General features: G+C 31.5%; 1 protein-coding gene across 2 annotated transcripts in view; it reads right to left on the bottom strand.

The window, feature by feature from the left end:
* Positions 1-16951: 16951 nt before the first annotated feature.
* The window catches only part of LOC134718070 (tudor domain-containing 6-like), a 45746-nt gene continuing 43278 nt past the window's right edge, over positions 16952-19419 (bottom strand). For both annotated transcript variants that reach the window (XM_063580571.1, XM_063580564.1), the window contains exons 18-20: positions 18720-18871; positions 18277-18333; positions 16952-17359 (exon numbers count right to left, since the gene is read on the bottom strand). In XM_063580571.1, the coding sequence (XP_063436641.1) occupies positions 17182-17359; positions 18277-18333; positions 18720-18871 (387 nt within the window). In that variant the 3' untranslated portion in view covers positions 16952-17181. The remainder of the gene's footprint in view (positions 17360-18276; positions 18334-18719; positions 18872-19419) is intronic.

Genomic DNA, 19419 nt, shown 5'->3' with positions numbered 1-19419 from the left:
TAGAAAATAGCCAAATACATTAGACATAACTAATATTTTGATTTAAAGGGGATCTCATTTGGGTCTTATCTGAGGTTTTTATAATTATCTGAATAAGATTTGATCAATCTCTTTACATTAAGTAATTAACTTTTTAAATAGCATTTCCAATTTCTAATAGTGTTTCATGAGACAGTTTCCCGGATATTTATTTGCAAAACAAACAAACTTCTAATAAGTTACAGTTAAGAGTGTTATGTAAAGTTTAGGGTGTAATGAGACTTTTGTAGACAAAACGCGCATTCTGGTGTACAAAATTATAGAGCTGGTATTTTTTAAGTTGTTTTTTCTCGATCGGAAACACAATCATATCATTTTGTTTTCTCTGTGAAAGATTGCTGCTTACAGTCGAGATTTTCTGGTTAATGAGAAGTCATGTGTTTTCGGAAATTTTTAGTAAGTTAAGTTAACAATTATAGTTTACGAAGTATTACAGATGACCACGTATTTGTTCCATTTTTCGTCTTCATTTTCACGACTGTGACATTACTGAATAATCATCAAAAGTTTACTCGCTATGAACAACTCAACGGGATGGACATTTTCGGAAAACTCGAAAGCATTTGCGGTTTTATTTTAACCTGCCATTGTTTGCCTATTTTCCTATTCATTTCTAGGGGTTGCCTCCTTGCCATTGGTATCTTTATTCCTATTTTGGTTGTTTGTCATATTTTATCAATCTACAACTGAAAACGTGCGGGAGCCTTCAAGAATAAAACCATTCTTACAATTTTCTTAATTTTACATATACCTTTTCCTAACGTCTTGCCAATGCATATGGCGAGTTCCTTAAAATCTTAACATTATTGTTTACAGAATCTCTGATAAGTATGCATTATCAAGAAAGACAAATTTTCGGAAATCCGAGTTATCCCGTATAAATCATTGACTCCATACCTTTTATCTTAAATCAATGATTTGTACTTCACAAATTGATAGATCAACAGTTAGATATACCCGGGAGATCATTTTACTTTTACCTATTTTATATCATGGTTATGTATGCTGATGTGATCTGATCATGAACATGATATATATGGAATAATGTCATTTTCATTTTTGACCTTGTCTTTATCACCAATCAAGCACGAACGTTGACATTTTCAGTAGTCAGTGTGAAAGAAATGTTATGCTCTATATCGACAATATTTCTTTATTTCATGTTGTATTTTGGGTTAGGAATATGATAGTAGTAAAACTGTTTGTATACGTACACAGTAATGTGATAATGTATGCACGAACGTTAGCTTTGGTAATGGTATATAAACATGCAGGTGATTTAACATCGATTAATGAATGTTGAAAGCCACATTTATTTTTTGTCATCGTCAACGGAAGATTACAACAGTTAAGTGTTCCTGCTCGGTTTTTGAAAAATGACAGAAACAATTTATCAATTTGAAACGTTCGAAGCGCTTTCTGAATTTACTTTCCTCATTTAAACTGTCCTTGGATATCTTTAAAACTGCTGAATCTGAAAGAGGATACCACGAACGAAAAAGTGTCGACGCCTTGTTTAACAAGACGATGGTAATTACGATTTTAAATTCTTTACATTTTTTTAATTCTTAAGGCCCAAAAGGGATTTCGGCTTTATTTGGTTTGGCACATTATTTATTCCTATGGTTGGAAATCTTACGTATATGGACACACTCAAAGTTGTGTAAATAGATAATTTATAAATATGATTATAGAATGGTTCTCGTGGTAACAGATAGGTAACATATAGTGTAATCCGTCTTTTCAACGTAAATAGTAATTGTAGCTAGGAGTAATGCGCTTATTATCTTATCTTTATGGTCAATCTTTCATTATGGGAGTTCGAGGCGTCAATATTTTTGATTATCTATCCCTTAGAGTGCATACTTCCTTTTTGGCGAATTGCGTCTGCATATATGATTCAAAATTCAGTATTTTTTTATGTGGTTAATTTTCATTTGCACAAAAAGAAAACAATTCTTATTTCCAAAACTTTTCCAAGAACTCGATGTTATATTCATTTTGCAGAGTACACCTTCAGAATAAAAATATGTCTATTCTTATAACTCATACCTTAGTGAAGGTTTCGTTCTTTGATTAGGTGTTGGCATTGTCGATGTGAAATGATTCCATTTGATACAAAAAGATGAAATAGTGCCTTTTTTTGCAGAACAACAAATAAAGATCATCTTGTATATTAAAGAATCGAGACAGTCTTAAAGATACAATGAACAAATACCGCGACGGGGAATGAGGACATTCATAATTTCATAATGGAATTAAATGTTCAAGTTATTGTTCGTTCCCCTTAAGTACTTTTAACAATGTTTGAAAATTCAATCAAAGATATTTTATGTCAGTTTTCCCTATATTTAGCCTATTTGCACTCATTTTCAGAAGTCATAAAAATTTCTTGGATCGCCGATGACCCCCAAATTTTATTTCAATTTTATAAAATAGAGACATCAAGCTTTACAATATGAAAAAATAAGCAACTTCTGTCATTTATTTTGCTTTGAAAATTCAATCAAATTGTTTTTTTTGTGTCCATTTTCCCTATATTTCCATATAACCTATTTGGACGAATTTTCAGAGGTCAAAATATCTCTAAGATGGCCGGTGACCCCATATTTTTTGGCATGTTTTCATTTACAATACTTCAAAAGTTAAATTACACAAAGTATAAGAAAATTCTGTCATTTTTTTCTATACCCCTGAACTACCTTAATGCATACCTTTTGACTTATATCAATAATTGTTACTTTAAAGTTTAATTGATCAACAGATAGATATACTCAGGAGATCATTCGAATATTTACATATTTTATAGAGGGGTCATTTATGATGATACAGTTTGAATATGACAGTATAAAAGCAAATATTGTAACAGTTGAGCACTATTCTTTAACGCCTTTGAAATATTAACCATCAGGTCAATGTTTTTGTATAATCATAGTTATTGTTACGCAGAATGCACACGTGTTTGGTTTTATCTCCGAATTCTTATTTAACTTTTAGCTCACCTGGCCCGAAGGGCCAAGTGAGCTTTTCCCATCACTTGGTGTCCGGCGTCCGTCGTCGTCCTGCGTCGTTAACTTTACAAAAATCTTCTCCTCTGAAACTACTGGGCCAAATTTAACCAAACTTGGCCACAATCATCATTGGGATATCTAGTTTAAAAAATGTGTGGCGTGACCCGGTCAACCAACCAAGATCGCCGCCACGGCTTAAAAAGGAACATAGGGGTAAAATGCAGTTTTTGGCTTATAACTCAAAAACCAAAGCATTTAGAGCAAATCTGACAGGAATTACAACAATCGTCAGGTCAAGATCTATTTGCCCTGAAATTTTCAGATGAATCGGACAACCTGTTGTTGTGTTGCTGTCCCTGAATTGGTAAATTTAAGGTAATTTTGCTGTTTTTGGTTATTATCTTGAATATTATTATAGATAGAGATAAACTATAACAGCAATTATGTTCAGAAAAGTAAGATTTACAAATAAGTCAACAAAACCGAAATGGTCAGTTGACCCCTTTAAGAGTTACTGCCCTTTATAGTCAATTTGTAACCATTTTTCGTAAATCTCAGTAATCTTTTACAAAAATCTTCTCCTCTGAAACTACTGGGCCAAATTAAACCAAACTTGGCCACAACTATCATTGGGGTATCTAGTTTAAAAAATGTGTGGCATGATCCGCCCAACCAACCAAAATGGCTGCCACAGCTAAAAATAGAACATAGGTGGAAAATACAGTTTTTGGCTTATAGCTCAAAAAATTAAAGCATTTAGAGCAAATTTTACGGGGGGGGGGGGGGGGGGGGTAATTTGTTCATCAGGTCAATATCTATCTGCCCTGAAATTTTCAGATGAATCTGACAACCCGTTGGTGGGTTGTTGCCCCTGTATTGATAATTTGAAGGAAATTTTGCTGTTTTTGGTTATTATCTTGAATATTGTTATAGATAGAGATCAACTGTAAACAGCAATAATTTTCAGCAAAGTAAGATTTACAAGTAAGTCACATGACCGAAATGGTCAGTTGACTCCTTTAGGAGTTATTGCCCTTTATAGTCAATTTTTAACAATTTTTCGTAAATCTTAGTAATCTTTTACAAAAATCTTCTCCTCTGATACTACGTGGCCAAATAAAACCAAACTTGGCTGCAATCTTCATTTGGGTATCTAGTTTAAAAAATGTGTGGCGTGACCCGGTCAACCAACCAAGATGGCCGCCACGGCTAAAAATAGAACATAGGAGTAAAATTCAGTTTTTGACTTATAACTAAAAAACCAAAGCATTTAAAGCAAATCTGACAGGCAATAAAATTGTTTATCAGGACAAAATCTATCTACCCTGAAATTTACAGATGAATTGGACAACCCGTTGTTTGGTTGCTGCCCCTGAACTGGTAACTGTAAGGAAATTTTGCTGTTTTTGGTTATATTATCTTGAATATTATTATAGATAAACTGTAAAAAACAATAAATGTTGGCAAAGTAAGATCTACAAATAAGTCAACATGACCGAAATTGTCAGTTGACCCCTTTAGGAGTTATTGCCTTTTATAGTCAAGTTTTAACCATTTTTTTGTAAATCTTAGTAATCTTTTGCAAAATTCTTCTCCTCTGAAACTACTGGGCCAAGTAAATTATAGATAGAGATTAGTGTAAGCAGTTAGAAGGTTCAGTAAATTAAGATTTACAAACACATCACCATCACCAAAACATAATTTTGTCATGAATCCATCTGCGTCCTTTGTTTAATATTCACATAGACCAACGTGAGCGACACATGCTCTTTCGAGCCTCTAGTTTTAATCATTTGCAAGTTATTTATATCAGTTTCATCAGGTCTATTCTCGAATATGCGGATATCGTGTGGGAAAAACTAGAAAGCATCTAAACAGAAGCGTCATATATTTCACAGTCACCAAATTTTGTTCTAAAACGCATTTAAATTATGATATACCAGCTTGGTGCCTCACAGAGAAAGAAGGTCCAAGTAAACAGTTATCAAATTTATCCAAAACAAATCATGATCAAGTTCCTGATTATCCCTGTAGTCTCTTACCTCAACAACTTTGACGATTTTATAACTTAAATACTAGACATGCATTTAATTTTCAAAACAAGAACTGTGGATCTTCTTTTCTGAAAAAAAAATCCGTCATACTATTGGTTATTCGTGAATAGAATATCGTAATACAAAAATGTATTAGGAAAGTCCCTTCATATTATAATACTGGTTGTATCTGCTAGAATGTCATGATAATAAACTCATGACACAAACCATTTCTATCAAGAAATGTCAATATATACATACAAAAATTACAATCAGGTAGTGAACTCATCAGTGATGAGGAAAATGAATATTTTGTAAGTTGTCCAAAGTGTTATTGTGGAAACAGGGAGATTTGGTTCATTAATCTTTTTTCATTTAAATTTTATGTCAATTAAGATTTTGATTCTATTTAATTTAACTTTATTTCGTGAATGTCATTGATTAATATGAAGACTATCATCAATTTAACTAAAGTTTGACATACACTGTAGATCTAAAACCACCTTTCCTCTCTGTTCTTATTATGACCATATTGTGTTGTTCTCTGTTTATTTACTGTCATTATTGTAATTGTATATTATGTTATTTTTCTATATCATTATGTTAGCTTCTGCAATAAAATATATTCATTCGTTCATTCAATATGTGCAATCCGTTTTTTAAACTGCCAAACATGTTTTCTGCTCCGTGTGCGTCTACTGGTGTAGCGAACTGTATAAAAATAGATTACAGTAGTTCACCAATGTTCAATCTCAGATATTCAATAATGAAAACAAAAACTAAGGGAATCGCAGGTATTCCAAAGGATTGAAACCGGATGTGTCATTCATTCTTTTATTTAATAAAACTTTGGAATGTTAAATAAACAAATCATGGATAACAGGATAGAATTTTGATCGCCAGACGCGTTTCGTCCAAAAGATTCATCAGTGTCGCTGGAATCAGCCAAATTAAAAAAAAAAAAATTATAAGAATTGAGAACCAATGTATATCAAAATGGTATTGCCGAATGGGTCAATATGCTTAATTGATTTTCTACAAGCGGTAATGGTAACGGGTTTTTTTCTTGTAGCTCAGACCATATCGTAAAGGTATAAATATATAATGGCTCGTCTCGAACCTGAGACATTTTCACATATGTGGTTAAATTTTCGAGGTAAAAAGTGAGATTAATCTTTCCGTAAATTAGAAAACCCCGAAAATCCTTTCGTGATGCACGTTTAGTAGCTCCATAGATTTTACACATTTATTCTATGTTCCTCTACTTTCAAAATCAACACAAATAGTTACGCTCGTTCACTTGTTTTAAAGAGAAACATGTCCAATATCACAACACAGAGATTTTTTATTTACACACAACTTCTGCGTTCCTCATTTTAAGGCGCATTAGGGATATTGACCCTAATAAGGCTAACATAACAATGAATTGTTGGCAACTGGGCTAATGATGTCTTCGTGTGGGAATAATCAAAAGCAATGGCAGTGACCAGTGGTTGTAAACAAAATTGTCATAGTTACCAGGATAAACATAGTGTATGCCAAAAGCGCATTCCGTTAACATAATATTTATAAGTGACGCTCGAATTTAAAAATACTATACAAAGTACGAATTCGAGCTAAGGACCTAATATTGCAAAAAGGTTTTGCCAAATACAGGTAAAGAAATTAATTTCTTTGGTAGAAAATCATCAGTTTTTCAGAAAACATCTAAAGCTTTGTAGGCAGTTGATTAATAAACATGTCATATCAATGATAATACATGTCAACACAGACGTGTTGGCTACTGGGCTGATGATACTCTTGGGGAAAAAACACAACCAGCTGTGGCATCGACACAGCAAATGGCGATCTATTTTCTTACAAATGATTTTTGACTATTGAACAGCGAATAATACGGTTGTCCCCCTTTAACAGATACAAACTTCTCTGAGAAACAAAAAAACAAAGATATTAAACATGGTATCAAAATAAGTATACATTCTAAGAAATTAACTGTAAATGATTGTGTCACCTCAAAATTATATAATATCCTATACATAAGCGGATTAACACGTAAATCTTGCAATCAAAATATGCATTGAATGTATATTCAATATAGATAATCATTATGTGATTATTTTAAATATGATAAAACATGTTATAGAGAAAATCTCATCAATTTCACAGATAAGTATAGAATGCGTAATATTATTTGAATTGGCAGTATAATACTTATTTTGAGTTTTAATAAATTAGTTTTAAAAGCAGGTTTACAAGATGAGTACAGAGGAGAAGTGAAAGACTTAAGACATGATTTAGTTATGTTAATTGGATAGCATATAAAGGAATGTTTTTTTTCTAGCTTAAATTGAAATGAAACTATCGAGTGATTCTGCTTTTATTATAAAAAAAATAGACAATTTTAAACAGGTCAATAAGTTGATTGGTCGACAAGGTTAAAAACCTACTATCATGAAGGTAAGAAGTATGGTCATGAATAATAGTTAGTGTTACGTTCATGCAACAGGGTTGGGGTCAACAATAAGGTATAGAATAGGACTAGCTTGTGTTGGGTTTTGAACTATAGTTAGTCATGGGTATTAAAGGTAATCGTAATATATTAGGTGTTTTTTTTATTCGACTTCATATTTCTATCAAGTGTCTTATTTAGATCTTGTCTCAAGCTGCCTTTAACTAATCAGATTTCCTCTGTATTTCCAGCCTTTGAAATAAATGACTTTCAATGCTTAATTGGTTATCAAAGGTACCAGGACAGGAACTTTCTGATAGAATAGAAAGTCCCTGACCAGGATTAAAATTTAATACGCCAGACGCGCGTTTCGTCTACATAACTCATCAGTGACGCTCAGATCAAAATAGTTATTAAGCCAAACAAGTACAAAAACAAAGAGCATTGAGAGCCCGAAATTCCAAAAAGTTGTGCCAAATACGGCTACGGTTATACTTTACAATACTCTCAATGTTTTAAACTAATGGTATAATATTGAATCAATGAGATGCTGACTTTGTATTGATTTCAATCATGTCTAATCAAGTGTGAGATTTATATTAAACTGTCAATGGCTTTTGATTTTTATCTTTTGTCTGTTGTAAAACCTGTAATTAGGTAGATTATCCATTCAAAAAGATAATTATAAATTTCCATCCATGAAATCAACTTCACGAAGTATTTTACTTTTTTTTTTATTTTTTTAGGAAATTCCCAACTGATATATAGTCAACAAAGAGTAAAAATTAAGAATATAATCAGTCAGTATGAGATCGAAAAATTTGTTGAATATAGAGCAAATAACCTAAAATATAAAGAAGTTATTGATGTATTTCAAACGAAGAACATTCTCACAACTCACTCTGTTCAAACTAAACTTTCAAGAAAAAATAAAAACAATTTGGATCCTCTTTAAGAGCCTTCGTTTAGAATCCAACTGTCAATATTTAGAAACAATGTTTTAAACTGTATTTTCGTCAAGTTCTAAATTTTAAATATAAATATGTTGAGCAACATAATTAGTACTTTCCACATTTGGTTATTGATTTTGTGCTGTTTATTATCTTTCCCTTATCCATAATATTTTTTCTTTCAATTTTTGTATTGTATAATGCTTTCGCCAGATATCATCAAGATATTTTTCATGTTACATAAAATAGCGATTTTGATATTCAAGGCGAGTTCACATTAAGTTCATTAGAGGCTGAGCCGATATATATATACTAAAAGGATATACTAAGTAAGTGTGAACACTTCAAGTAGATGAGATACGAAGCGTGATATATCGTAAAGGGATATTAAACGCGAAACGATATCAAATAGAAGGAAGGCAGGAGTTGCCAAAGTGATATTCAATCTGAGGTCATTGTAAAATAAAAGGCAAACAACCAATACAATCACGAGTATACAAAACACAACACAGATAAATTAAGGTTGAACAATACGAAGCTCTGCACAAGAATAATAAATTAATAATATAAGCTAGAATCTGCTGCCGGCATACAGGCAAAACTGTTTAAAATTTACAATGGGATCATTAAATTCTATCATTCTTCATACAGTACATTCATGTTCAAATATCACTTGCGAAGATTGTCTCAATGGAAAAAAAAGCCGGATAAAGTAAGAAGTTAAAGATCATTGTGGTCCTCTATGAGTATTTACACAATGAGAAAATTTATTTCGAATTTAGATAATTTTCCTTAAATGTTTCTGAAAATAAAACTTCGCATGTAACTCAGTATATAGATCAAGACACGTTGTCAAAAGGATATATAGCATTAAAAAAACAGAAACAAAAGACTGAGAAATACAAGAGGGTGCACACTGAAATGTCTCGTCTTATTGACTAACCATTGATTTTATGTTCATTGCCCTTAATATATAAAGCTTTACTAACAACTATCACATCAACTTGATCAGGAAAAAGAGGTCAAGGTCAGATAAACCAAACTGGAAATACATGTACATCTTACAATCATTCCATAACCAAATATGCGTTTTATAAGTATGAAGGATCCAGGTCTTCTACCTCCTGATATATTAAGCTTTTAAGAAGTTAGATAACGACACTGCTGCTGGATTACTATCCCTTTATCGAGCTTTCTGCAACAGGCCTCATATGCTAAAAAAAAACCTTAGACGATCTCAAAGGTAGGGAAGGACTGCCTACTACCGATTCACTACTGGCAGTTTGGTATCGTTTGTCATCAAAAAATTCTAGCCGGGCATGAAATTTTACCTCCATTACATGTATTTTTAACAAATGCCCATCTAAGCATAATGTATCTGTTCCGTATGCATTTTCCACAAATTATGTACCTTATACCTCTGGAAATTACATTACAATTGGTATGAAGGACATTAATATATCTAATAATAGTAATGATGAGTAATGGGATTCTCTGATCTACCAGGTAGCAATCATATCCTATAGTCTGATTATTTTGAAAACTGGTCATACCCTACTAATGGATTTCTACTGGTATATGAATAATTTCTTTTGACTGAATACATTTTATGAATTTTGTTAAAACATGTTGATTAATATTTCTCAAATTAAAATCACCACTTATAGCTAAAAATTTACCAAGATATATTTCAACGACTACTGAATTAAAGAGAAGATGATTCAGTGTAGAACAACTTTACTTTCATTTTCATGTTAGCAGCCAGCTTATTAGGTAGAATGGATTAAGAGTTGATCCAATTCTAATTGGGACATTTTCAAGTCAGTCAAGAATCGTGTTTACCGTCATAGTCCAGTCGATTTGTGCAGATTTTTGACAAAATTGCTCAGTTTGTGGTAAAAGCATGAAATTTGGAATAGTGGTAGCATATGTCATGGACAACATTTTAAGCTATGGACCCACTCTGAAAGTCAAAATTTGCGAAAGAGGCGGCCATTTTAAAATGGCGGCCGTTTGATCCCAATAGATTAATAAAAAAAATTATGAAAATAATATTAGAGAAGACATTGACATAAAAACTTGGGTAATAGAATAACAGTGCTGATCCAATTGTTTGGTTGAACAAAGTTTTTGGAAATATTACCCATATTGATTGGCGGTCATCTTGAAAAATCTTTGTTTTTTTAAGCCAAAAAATGTAGTAATGAAAATTAAAAAAAATAAATGTCGAAGATATACAAATGCATTTGTTTGAGCTATATAAACAGGACAAAAAAGCGAGCCTATAAAATGCCTATGAAATTCTCCACCCCTCCCCGGCCGAGTTATTCTTTTGTTTCGTAGAGCGTTCAAATTACTTTATATTTTCCGACAATGTACATTTATTGTTATTATCCAAAAGTTCACACCCAACACTTGAAACTATAGTTGTCGAAATCTGAATCATTGTCTCTTATGTTCAAAAATTATCGACATAGTTAAAACGCGACCACGAAGAAGGTCATAAAATGAACTATTACACTTAATGCAATATTCGTGACACCGCTTGTTCAACATAGAATAACAGGAGAATTTTATTTTACAAGTATAAATAAAGCAAGAAAATATTTGTATACCTGTTTATGATAGTTGGCTGATTACATGATAATTCGTTTTGTTGATATTGTTCATTTGAACTTTCAAAAACCTTGATTGCAGACATAATGTTTTTCATATCATACTAGTAATTTATGTTATAGGAACATCAAATGCTTAAATGTTCTCAATTGACGTTAACAATATCTAACAAAAATGAAAAGTTTATGATTTGTCAAACCTCACTCTGTCTATCATGTTCTATCAAATTGTCATCCATATTTACATGGAGTAGTACAACCTATTGCTGCCTTTACACACTTGCATTTCTTTGGTAACCGTGTTCACTTTGACTTATCAGTTAAGCGCTTGCTGCAGGAAGTTATTATAAAGTCATATGGTATATTCATCACAGATGACAAGGACTGTCATCTGAGGACTTCATATGTATTGATTTTTTTGGTAGCCATTTTGAATGATGGGCATTTTGAAAACATGAAGTTCCAATATAACATTATTCGATATTCTTATTCACTGTATGCATTCACACTTATTTTACTAATATGCACTTGATATTTATAAAAAGGTCAGATATAAAGGCATGCACATATTTATAAAAAAAAAAAAGGTAGCAGTAAAAGAATTTCTAACTGTTCCTCACACGTTTGCCTAAGTAGCTTTTTAAAGAGAAATTATGTATATATGATATAATTTATGACCGAACGTTCGTGTTGGAAAAGATCAAAATTGTAGATTTCTAAAACAATAGAGCTAGATATCAAAAGAATATAATGGGCGTTCAGACTGGAAGGAATGTGTGAAACTGCAAGAGAGGGCATGTGAGGGTTTGCATGCAATGCCAAGCAGATCCAATCAGAACAGACATAGACATTTCAGCTGGCAATCTCTCTTTTTGATGCAGGCATACTACGATGTTGGGTCTTGAATTGGTTTTCCTTTCGCTCAATTTGAAACAGTTAAATGAGGGCTATGGAACTGCAGTAGCACTCCAGATGGCACAAATCCTGTCAAACAAATTTTCAGACCACAAAATATTTAATCAGTAAAAGGGAAAGCATACTTTTGATGTTGAAGATAAATTGCCAGTTGAAAGAAAACAAGAAGTAAGTAGACACTGTCAAGTGATACTGAATCAACACAAACAATGACTGCAATGTATTTGTTTCTGTGGTGATGTATCTGAAGATCTCTATAATACATCGAAATTTAAAAATCGACAAAAATGGGACATAACTGTGCACCTGTACTACAAGACATATTTCCTTATCCAAACTAAAAGCTGGAGATGTCAAATCACTAGTATCTGCTTGATGATTGATAAAATTTGACAACGTAGCAAATAGGCAGAATAAAAGACACAGAAAGAAAGAATTTTTTATCCTTGGAGTTGTGCTTTCCAAAATAATAAAATAGATTGACCGCACATGGGCTGGCAGAGGTATTGTACCAATCTCCAAGCTTGCAGATCACGCTAAATTGTACAATAACCGCCTGGAACAACTTTTAATTACCATGGAAGGAAGGACTGATACAATGCATCTAACAAAATAGGAATGTAGCTGACAAAGAATGTATGCAAGCATACAAGCAAGATAAATTAGTTCTTTTGATTTTCAACAAAAGTATTCTTGAATCACTGGAACAGACCTCATAATTAAAGGGTATCACCATAGCCATAGCAGGCAAAATATATATGATTGATACTCAGAAAAGCTTAAAAGGGACACTCAATAACAGCTATTAACACAATCAGTTCACCAGACATAAGTTTCCTTAGTATGAATGATACAGGATTGCCAAACATCGAGACACAATTCAGTAAAATCGATGAGTGGAAGACAACATTCACCATTTCTCAGCTATATTAGTTCAATTGTGCAACTCGTCATCGAAAGGACACAACTTCAGCTTATCAGTCCTCCGATAGAAAGTTAGATGTCTCAAAGATTGTGGAACGGATTTATTTTGAAAGCTAACAATTAATGTTCCTGTAAACCTTTCTATAGTAGCAAGCCTAACTCTTCAAACTATTCTATTTACTCTGACTATGAAGAGGCCTTCCCCATCACGACTTAAACATTTTGTAAAAGACATCGCCTGTTTCAGAACTTCCCCAACATATTCATTGAGAATCCAGAGAAAGGCGCAACCTTTCATGTGTGGTTGCATATCATCTATGGTAGCTAGTAATCATTTTTCATAAATGTTGTATTAATCATTCTCTCCATGACAACTAATATTTACTAATGACGTTTACTGTACCATTTTTCCATATCATCAATTTCAAATGTTAAAACAATATCTGTTCCAGACTGTGAGCCGTCACTGTTTTATATTATTTTGGCAAGCCCCATTGCAATGGATAACAGATTCTTGACTTTCTTTCTATGTCTCGAATTCTATCCAATTGCCTTGTCGTGCAGTTTTAACAAGCATTTAGCACGAGATCGGCTCCTGAAATATTAATCCTCAGCACTGAGTCTGGCTAAAAGAAAAATGGTTGGTAGTTCAAGTGACAGTCACATACTCTATTGTCGATCACAATTATTGATGCTGTATGATGATTGTCAGATACCTCATCACAAAGAAAGAAAGAAATATCTGCAATCATTGTTCTTGTTGATTCATCACAAGTGTGACTGGTTATTCTACTGGTTTTTTTTTCAATCCGTGACTCTTTTTGTTTTTCCTGACTATAAATATTAAGATTTGCTTTGACAGGGTTAGTACCTTTTGCCTTGTGATTCGATCTCCAATTGCATGGACTTCATCAACGTGGAACAGTTGTATGCTTACAAAACATGACTGATTACCAGCTCAAATGTATATGCTCTTTTTCATTTGCTTTGCATTGTAAATCATCACGTGTCCCCTCTTCCCGTTACGGAATTCTTTCCAGTCTATTTATTTATTAGATTTTTTCAGCTCTAGTGATTTTGATACCTACAATGTTTTTCTTTTCAACAAACAGTGTTCATATTGTATATACGCATTTTTTGTTATGATTTTTATGAATACTACATTTATTTGTTAATATATGCATACCTTATTTGAGCACTTGGTGAATATAACTTACATGAAAGGAACAGTCATAAATGAATGATTAGCAAAACTAGTTGTAAATGCATATAAAACTTAGTATCAATTCAAAAACCAATTTAGGATAGCGAATAATAATATATTGGAAATTTACGTTTCCAAAATGGCCATCATTCAAGATGGCCACTAAATACTTCATCGGTCCTCAGTTTATATTCTTTGTCATAAGAAATACGAACGTTTATCAAAATTAGTTGAGTAACATATTTTTCATATTTTTTCTAATATTTTTTATTGACTTTTTGGACATGATTTCAAAATGGCTGCTCAGAGCCGCCATTTTGATTTTCTGAATTGGGTCCATAGCTATAAATGTTAGTTATGAGCTCAACTAACACTCTGCAAAGTTTGATGCTTTTACCACACTCTGAGCAATTGTTTTACATTTCGACTGGACTATCACAGCTCTTTGACTTCTATGATATAGTTCATGGTGCCTGTAATTTCATAACATATGTTGTCAGTTGATTATTTTGGAAAATTCACTAACATAATAAACCAACGAAGGTTCTTGGTTAAAAGTTCTCATTTGCAATCATATCACATCTTATTTTCATGAAGAGTAAATTGGACAAAAAAATGCACAATTATTCCAGACAATATCATTTGATAAACAGGTTATAGGAAAACAAATTCTTCAGAATATTCTATAAGGTCTGAAACAGTACAACCTTTAGAATGTGGGCTTCCATGAACCTCTTGGACAAGTAATAGGATTTTAAAACAACTAAAAATCTCCTTTATTTATGGAAAAATTGTATAAAAAAGAATTGCAAAATCTTATGTTACAATTTAAACTAAAACCAGTTACACATCACAGTTACCATTCTTGTAATACTTTTGCCATTATTTCACATATTGATATATTCTTAGCTACAGAATGTATATAAACCTGCAAGTGCATGAATATCAAATTTCATAGTTTGTAAGAAATTGTAAATGTTTCTACTACCTAATTTTTTCAAATGAAAAAGCTACTATCAACAATAAAGAAAATTACTTTTACTCAAAAAATTTATTTAAGTTTTATGAGTGGAAAAGGTCATAATGTGGTTCAAACAAGAGGCTCCTGAGATTCAGAATTATTCAACTATTAAAAATTGGAATATACAATACCTCTTAAACTAATCAAATATCGCCATTAAAGAGCAAGAAATTATAAGAATCACCCAGTGAATTTGGTTATATTGGCAGTTAAGTAGATCTTGATTTGCTGATTACTTGTTTTGCTTTCAATTCTAGTCAAAACAAGTAATCGTCAAAGGGACATGTGTAAAATAAAGTTCTGTGAAAATAATGTAACAAAATGTTTAATTCCAAAATTTTAAATTAAGACAACTGTAAAACGGAAGCTTTCAAAATATACAACAAGGGAGCTATATATCTTAAATCAGTCCAATAGAACAGCTAGCTCTAAGCAGGCATCCAGTAAAAATTGATACAGGCAAGCCATATTAATCTTCATAAATAATAAATTTATGCAAAATATTCCATTCATGCTTCCCCCCAAAAACATGTTATGATGTTCCAGACCAAATGAGTATTGGTTGGTCAAGTGTATTTGATACAAGTGTATTAGATACAATTGTATATTACAGATCAACATCCTGTATTTATCATGTTTTATAATACATGAAATTTAATTATGCTCACTGAAACTGAAGCTATCGGAAGTAAACATAATGTTGGAACAAAAGTTTTTTGAATATTTAGAATTTTTACTACAAAAACCTATATATATATACTGAACAGAAATTATATCAAAATCTGTGGAAATTACAGTTTAAAATATTATGAAAACATGTCAAAAACTAATGCAAAAATGAAATAGATTGCTTTGACACTGCAAGAATACCAGTTGTTGATAGCATCGTTCCTGATTATTATGTAGGGTTGATATAATTGGTAAAGATGCAAGTTTGTACTACTGCCATGTAATTATAGCATATTAAACTCAAATATATAGGGTGATATAGAACTTTTGTCACTCAAAATTGGAAAATGCACATTGGAAAACAAGAGGATTTTCATTACATCGGCTGCTGCAAAACAAGCAAGCTTTCTTTTAGCTGGCAACGGAACATGCATAAACAAACATGAGCAGGATTCAGATAGACAATTTATTAATATTTAATTTCAATTGACACATCTTATTGTAATAATATTAATTTGTAAAACTAAATAAATGTTTGTCTAAAATTAACCCATATGGTCCAGTTTGTCCTAGAATGTCTTGAGTATACTACTATGGTCTACCATATGTGTATGGTGGTCTAAATGAGTATACCCTTATGGTATGGACTGATAGAGCATGGTTCAAATACTCAAATGGTCTGGAACAATTATATAAATTTATAACTTGGCTATACTAAAATTTTACTAGTAAGATTTAGAGTACTTGTTCTTTGATAACATTAGTTTGAACAATTCATAAACTTTTATGTTTAGAATACAAATAGTTAACCTTCCTCTGTTGAAGTGATCTCTTATAATATCTCTGTTTTAATTGTAACACTACTATGAAAAGTACAAATAGCACCATATGGACTGCAGAGTAAACAATATAAAAAACAACAAAAATAAATGCTTATATCAAAACAATTAAATCTACAAAAAACACACCTCTTTGTGGTAAAAATATAAAATAGTATTTTTTCAAATGTTTCATTTACAACTATTATGAAAATGTTTTACATACAATAAATCAAAACAAAATTCGTTAATATCACTCCCATGTTTCAACAAACAGAAAAAAACAGATTTTTTTTTTAATTAAACTGCAACAACAAAACAAGAGGCTCCCAGAAGTCATAGAAGAACCATAGAAACAAAATAGTGTATACTTATGCAAATTGAGCAAAAACAATTAATTGTAAAATAACATAAAAGAGGTAATAATGACTAGTTAGAAATTTGAGAACTCTGAAATGTAATCCTGGCCAAGTTCATCCTGGTACTAAAATCAGCAAGGTCTGGAACAAGTGATTATGTAAACCTTGCTAAGTTTATCCTGGTACTAAGATCAGCGAGGTCTGACTTGAGTGGTTACTCTGTTTACTACTTGTTGTCGTTGTTGATCCAGTGTCTTGGACTAATTTTTCAGCAAGTAAAACTTTAGCAATGTCAATGTCTTCATCCCCTGTGGTATCATACAAATCTACCCATATACTACCATTAAAGGACCTGAAAAAAATATTTACTTTACAATATACAGATACATATCACAGTTTATATCAATGACATATCCTTCTTATGTGAAATTACTCGTAATCCTTTTCAAAATTCAGACTGCTTTTTTTCTTTTAGAATTTTTTGGAAGAAATTGAGTTATGAACCTCTATATCTCATCTGTTATCAACAAATATTTTTCAACATTAATATTTGTAATAGGAGATCATTGATTTTAAAGTCCAAACCACTATAAAAGCACTTTTAGGAATAAAAGTAAAAAAATAATTTGATAACTACATTGGTTGCAATGAATTACATTGATTTCCCAGTTAAATAGAAACTTGTAATTTCATAAAAAAATTATGTGAAATTAATGTGGTTATTTCACTGTCTGAAGTCATACAACAATAGGCGTTGACAAGACGTTGATAACAGTGGATCAAAAAAAATTGTGAATGTGTAGTAAATAAATACAGTTCCTAACATGTTTTACATTAATTTCTTTTTAAAAAGCTATTTGCCAATGTAATAAAAAGAATAACTAACTAAAGAATTCAAATATTGAAAATATTCAACTCGTGACTGACAACATTGATAATTAACTCATGCGCTACGCGAATTAGTGAATTAATGTGTTGTTCAGTCACTTGTTGGATATTTTTCTCTTTTTGTATTCAACCATTAGTTATTCTATAAACATCTGGAAACACTTTATTCAATATACATTTTACATCATGCAAATTTTTATATCAATGCAGTTTGGATATCATCATCCCTAACAATTCAAGAAGCCATCTGGCTGAGTGGTCTAGATGACAGTCAAGAGTAGAACATTTATTGTGAAAGAGAAAAGCCAAGTGATAGCCTGTAATATACATTTTGTTTTTGGTGAAGAAAAAAAAGTTAACACTAGTATTTCAAATGCTTACCTTGTCTTCACAAAAGCCACAAGAACTTTATTGTCAACCAATTCTTTAAATCTATACCTGTAAAAAGTACCATATGAAGAGTTCAGAGTAGTTCTTGTTAGATGTTGTTTATATTGTTCTTTTTTCTTGCCTCTATTTGTTGACAAATTATTTGTAAAAAGATAGTTTTAGAGGATGAAAACTATTGTTTTATACTTTTTGGATGTTATAAAAGGCAAGCCATTCAACAGCTCTGGTTTAATGACAACCATACATTCAGTATTTGACCAAATCTAATAATCCAGAAAGGTTGCATAAAGCCAGTCTAAGCAGGCTTAAAAATTACAGGGTTGTAAGGAGATTGTTATATGGCCAGTATTAAATCACATAAATAATTTAGTTTAATCCTTATATCAGTAACAGGTGTTTCAGTGAAAACAAAAAAGAGGAATAATTAAACTTACTTGGATTCTGTGGTGTATTTTGCACCAAGAGGTTCTATGTGCATAAGGAAACATTCTACAGCTTGGAATGGTAAATGGAGAAAATCTGGTAATATTGATCTAACACAGTTGTAACGTAACCATTCACGGTTTCCAAAGTCAACAAAAAATACCTGAAAATTGACAATTGAGATTTGCCATTATATATTATTCATGTAATATAATTATCAAATAATTAAGGTCAAAAATTCATGTCCAATGGTGCGGCAACAATTGTCTAGAGATGATTAACACACATTTCAAATATCTAAGGTCATTCTTCCTGGCTATATTTAAATTTAAACCTATTTAAAAAATAATAAGTGCAACATAAAAAAATCATTAATGGAAATGATGACTTAGGAGATAAATAGATTAAGTATGCTGAGATTGTATAAAACATGGCATGAAAGTGACAGGTATGATATAGTGTTTTAATCAACATATAAACTTGTTCATCTTTCAGAGTTATTTAGAATGCTTTTCCAGCTTTAGATATAGAACAGCTTCTAATAGAATTGAATTGTTTAATATTTCTATGAAAAATATGAAAGGTTAAAAAAATCCAATTAAGAAGGCAGCATAATAAAATATGTCATTCTATCAATTGTAATTATCCATATATACTAGGTCAATCTCCTTTGTAGTCATATATTGTCTACAATATCATTGGTTATTTTAT

The sequence above is a fragment of the Mytilus trossulus genome, chromosome 1, assembly GCF_036588685.1.
Source record: "Mytilus trossulus isolate FHL-02 chromosome 1, PNRI_Mtr1.1.1.hap1, whole genome shotgun sequence".
NCBI lineage: Eukaryota > Metazoa > Mollusca > Bivalvia > Mytilida > Mytilidae > Mytilus > Mytilus trossulus.
Note: the sequence above shows the minus strand (reverse complement) of the source record. Positions and strands in the feature narration are given on the sequence as shown.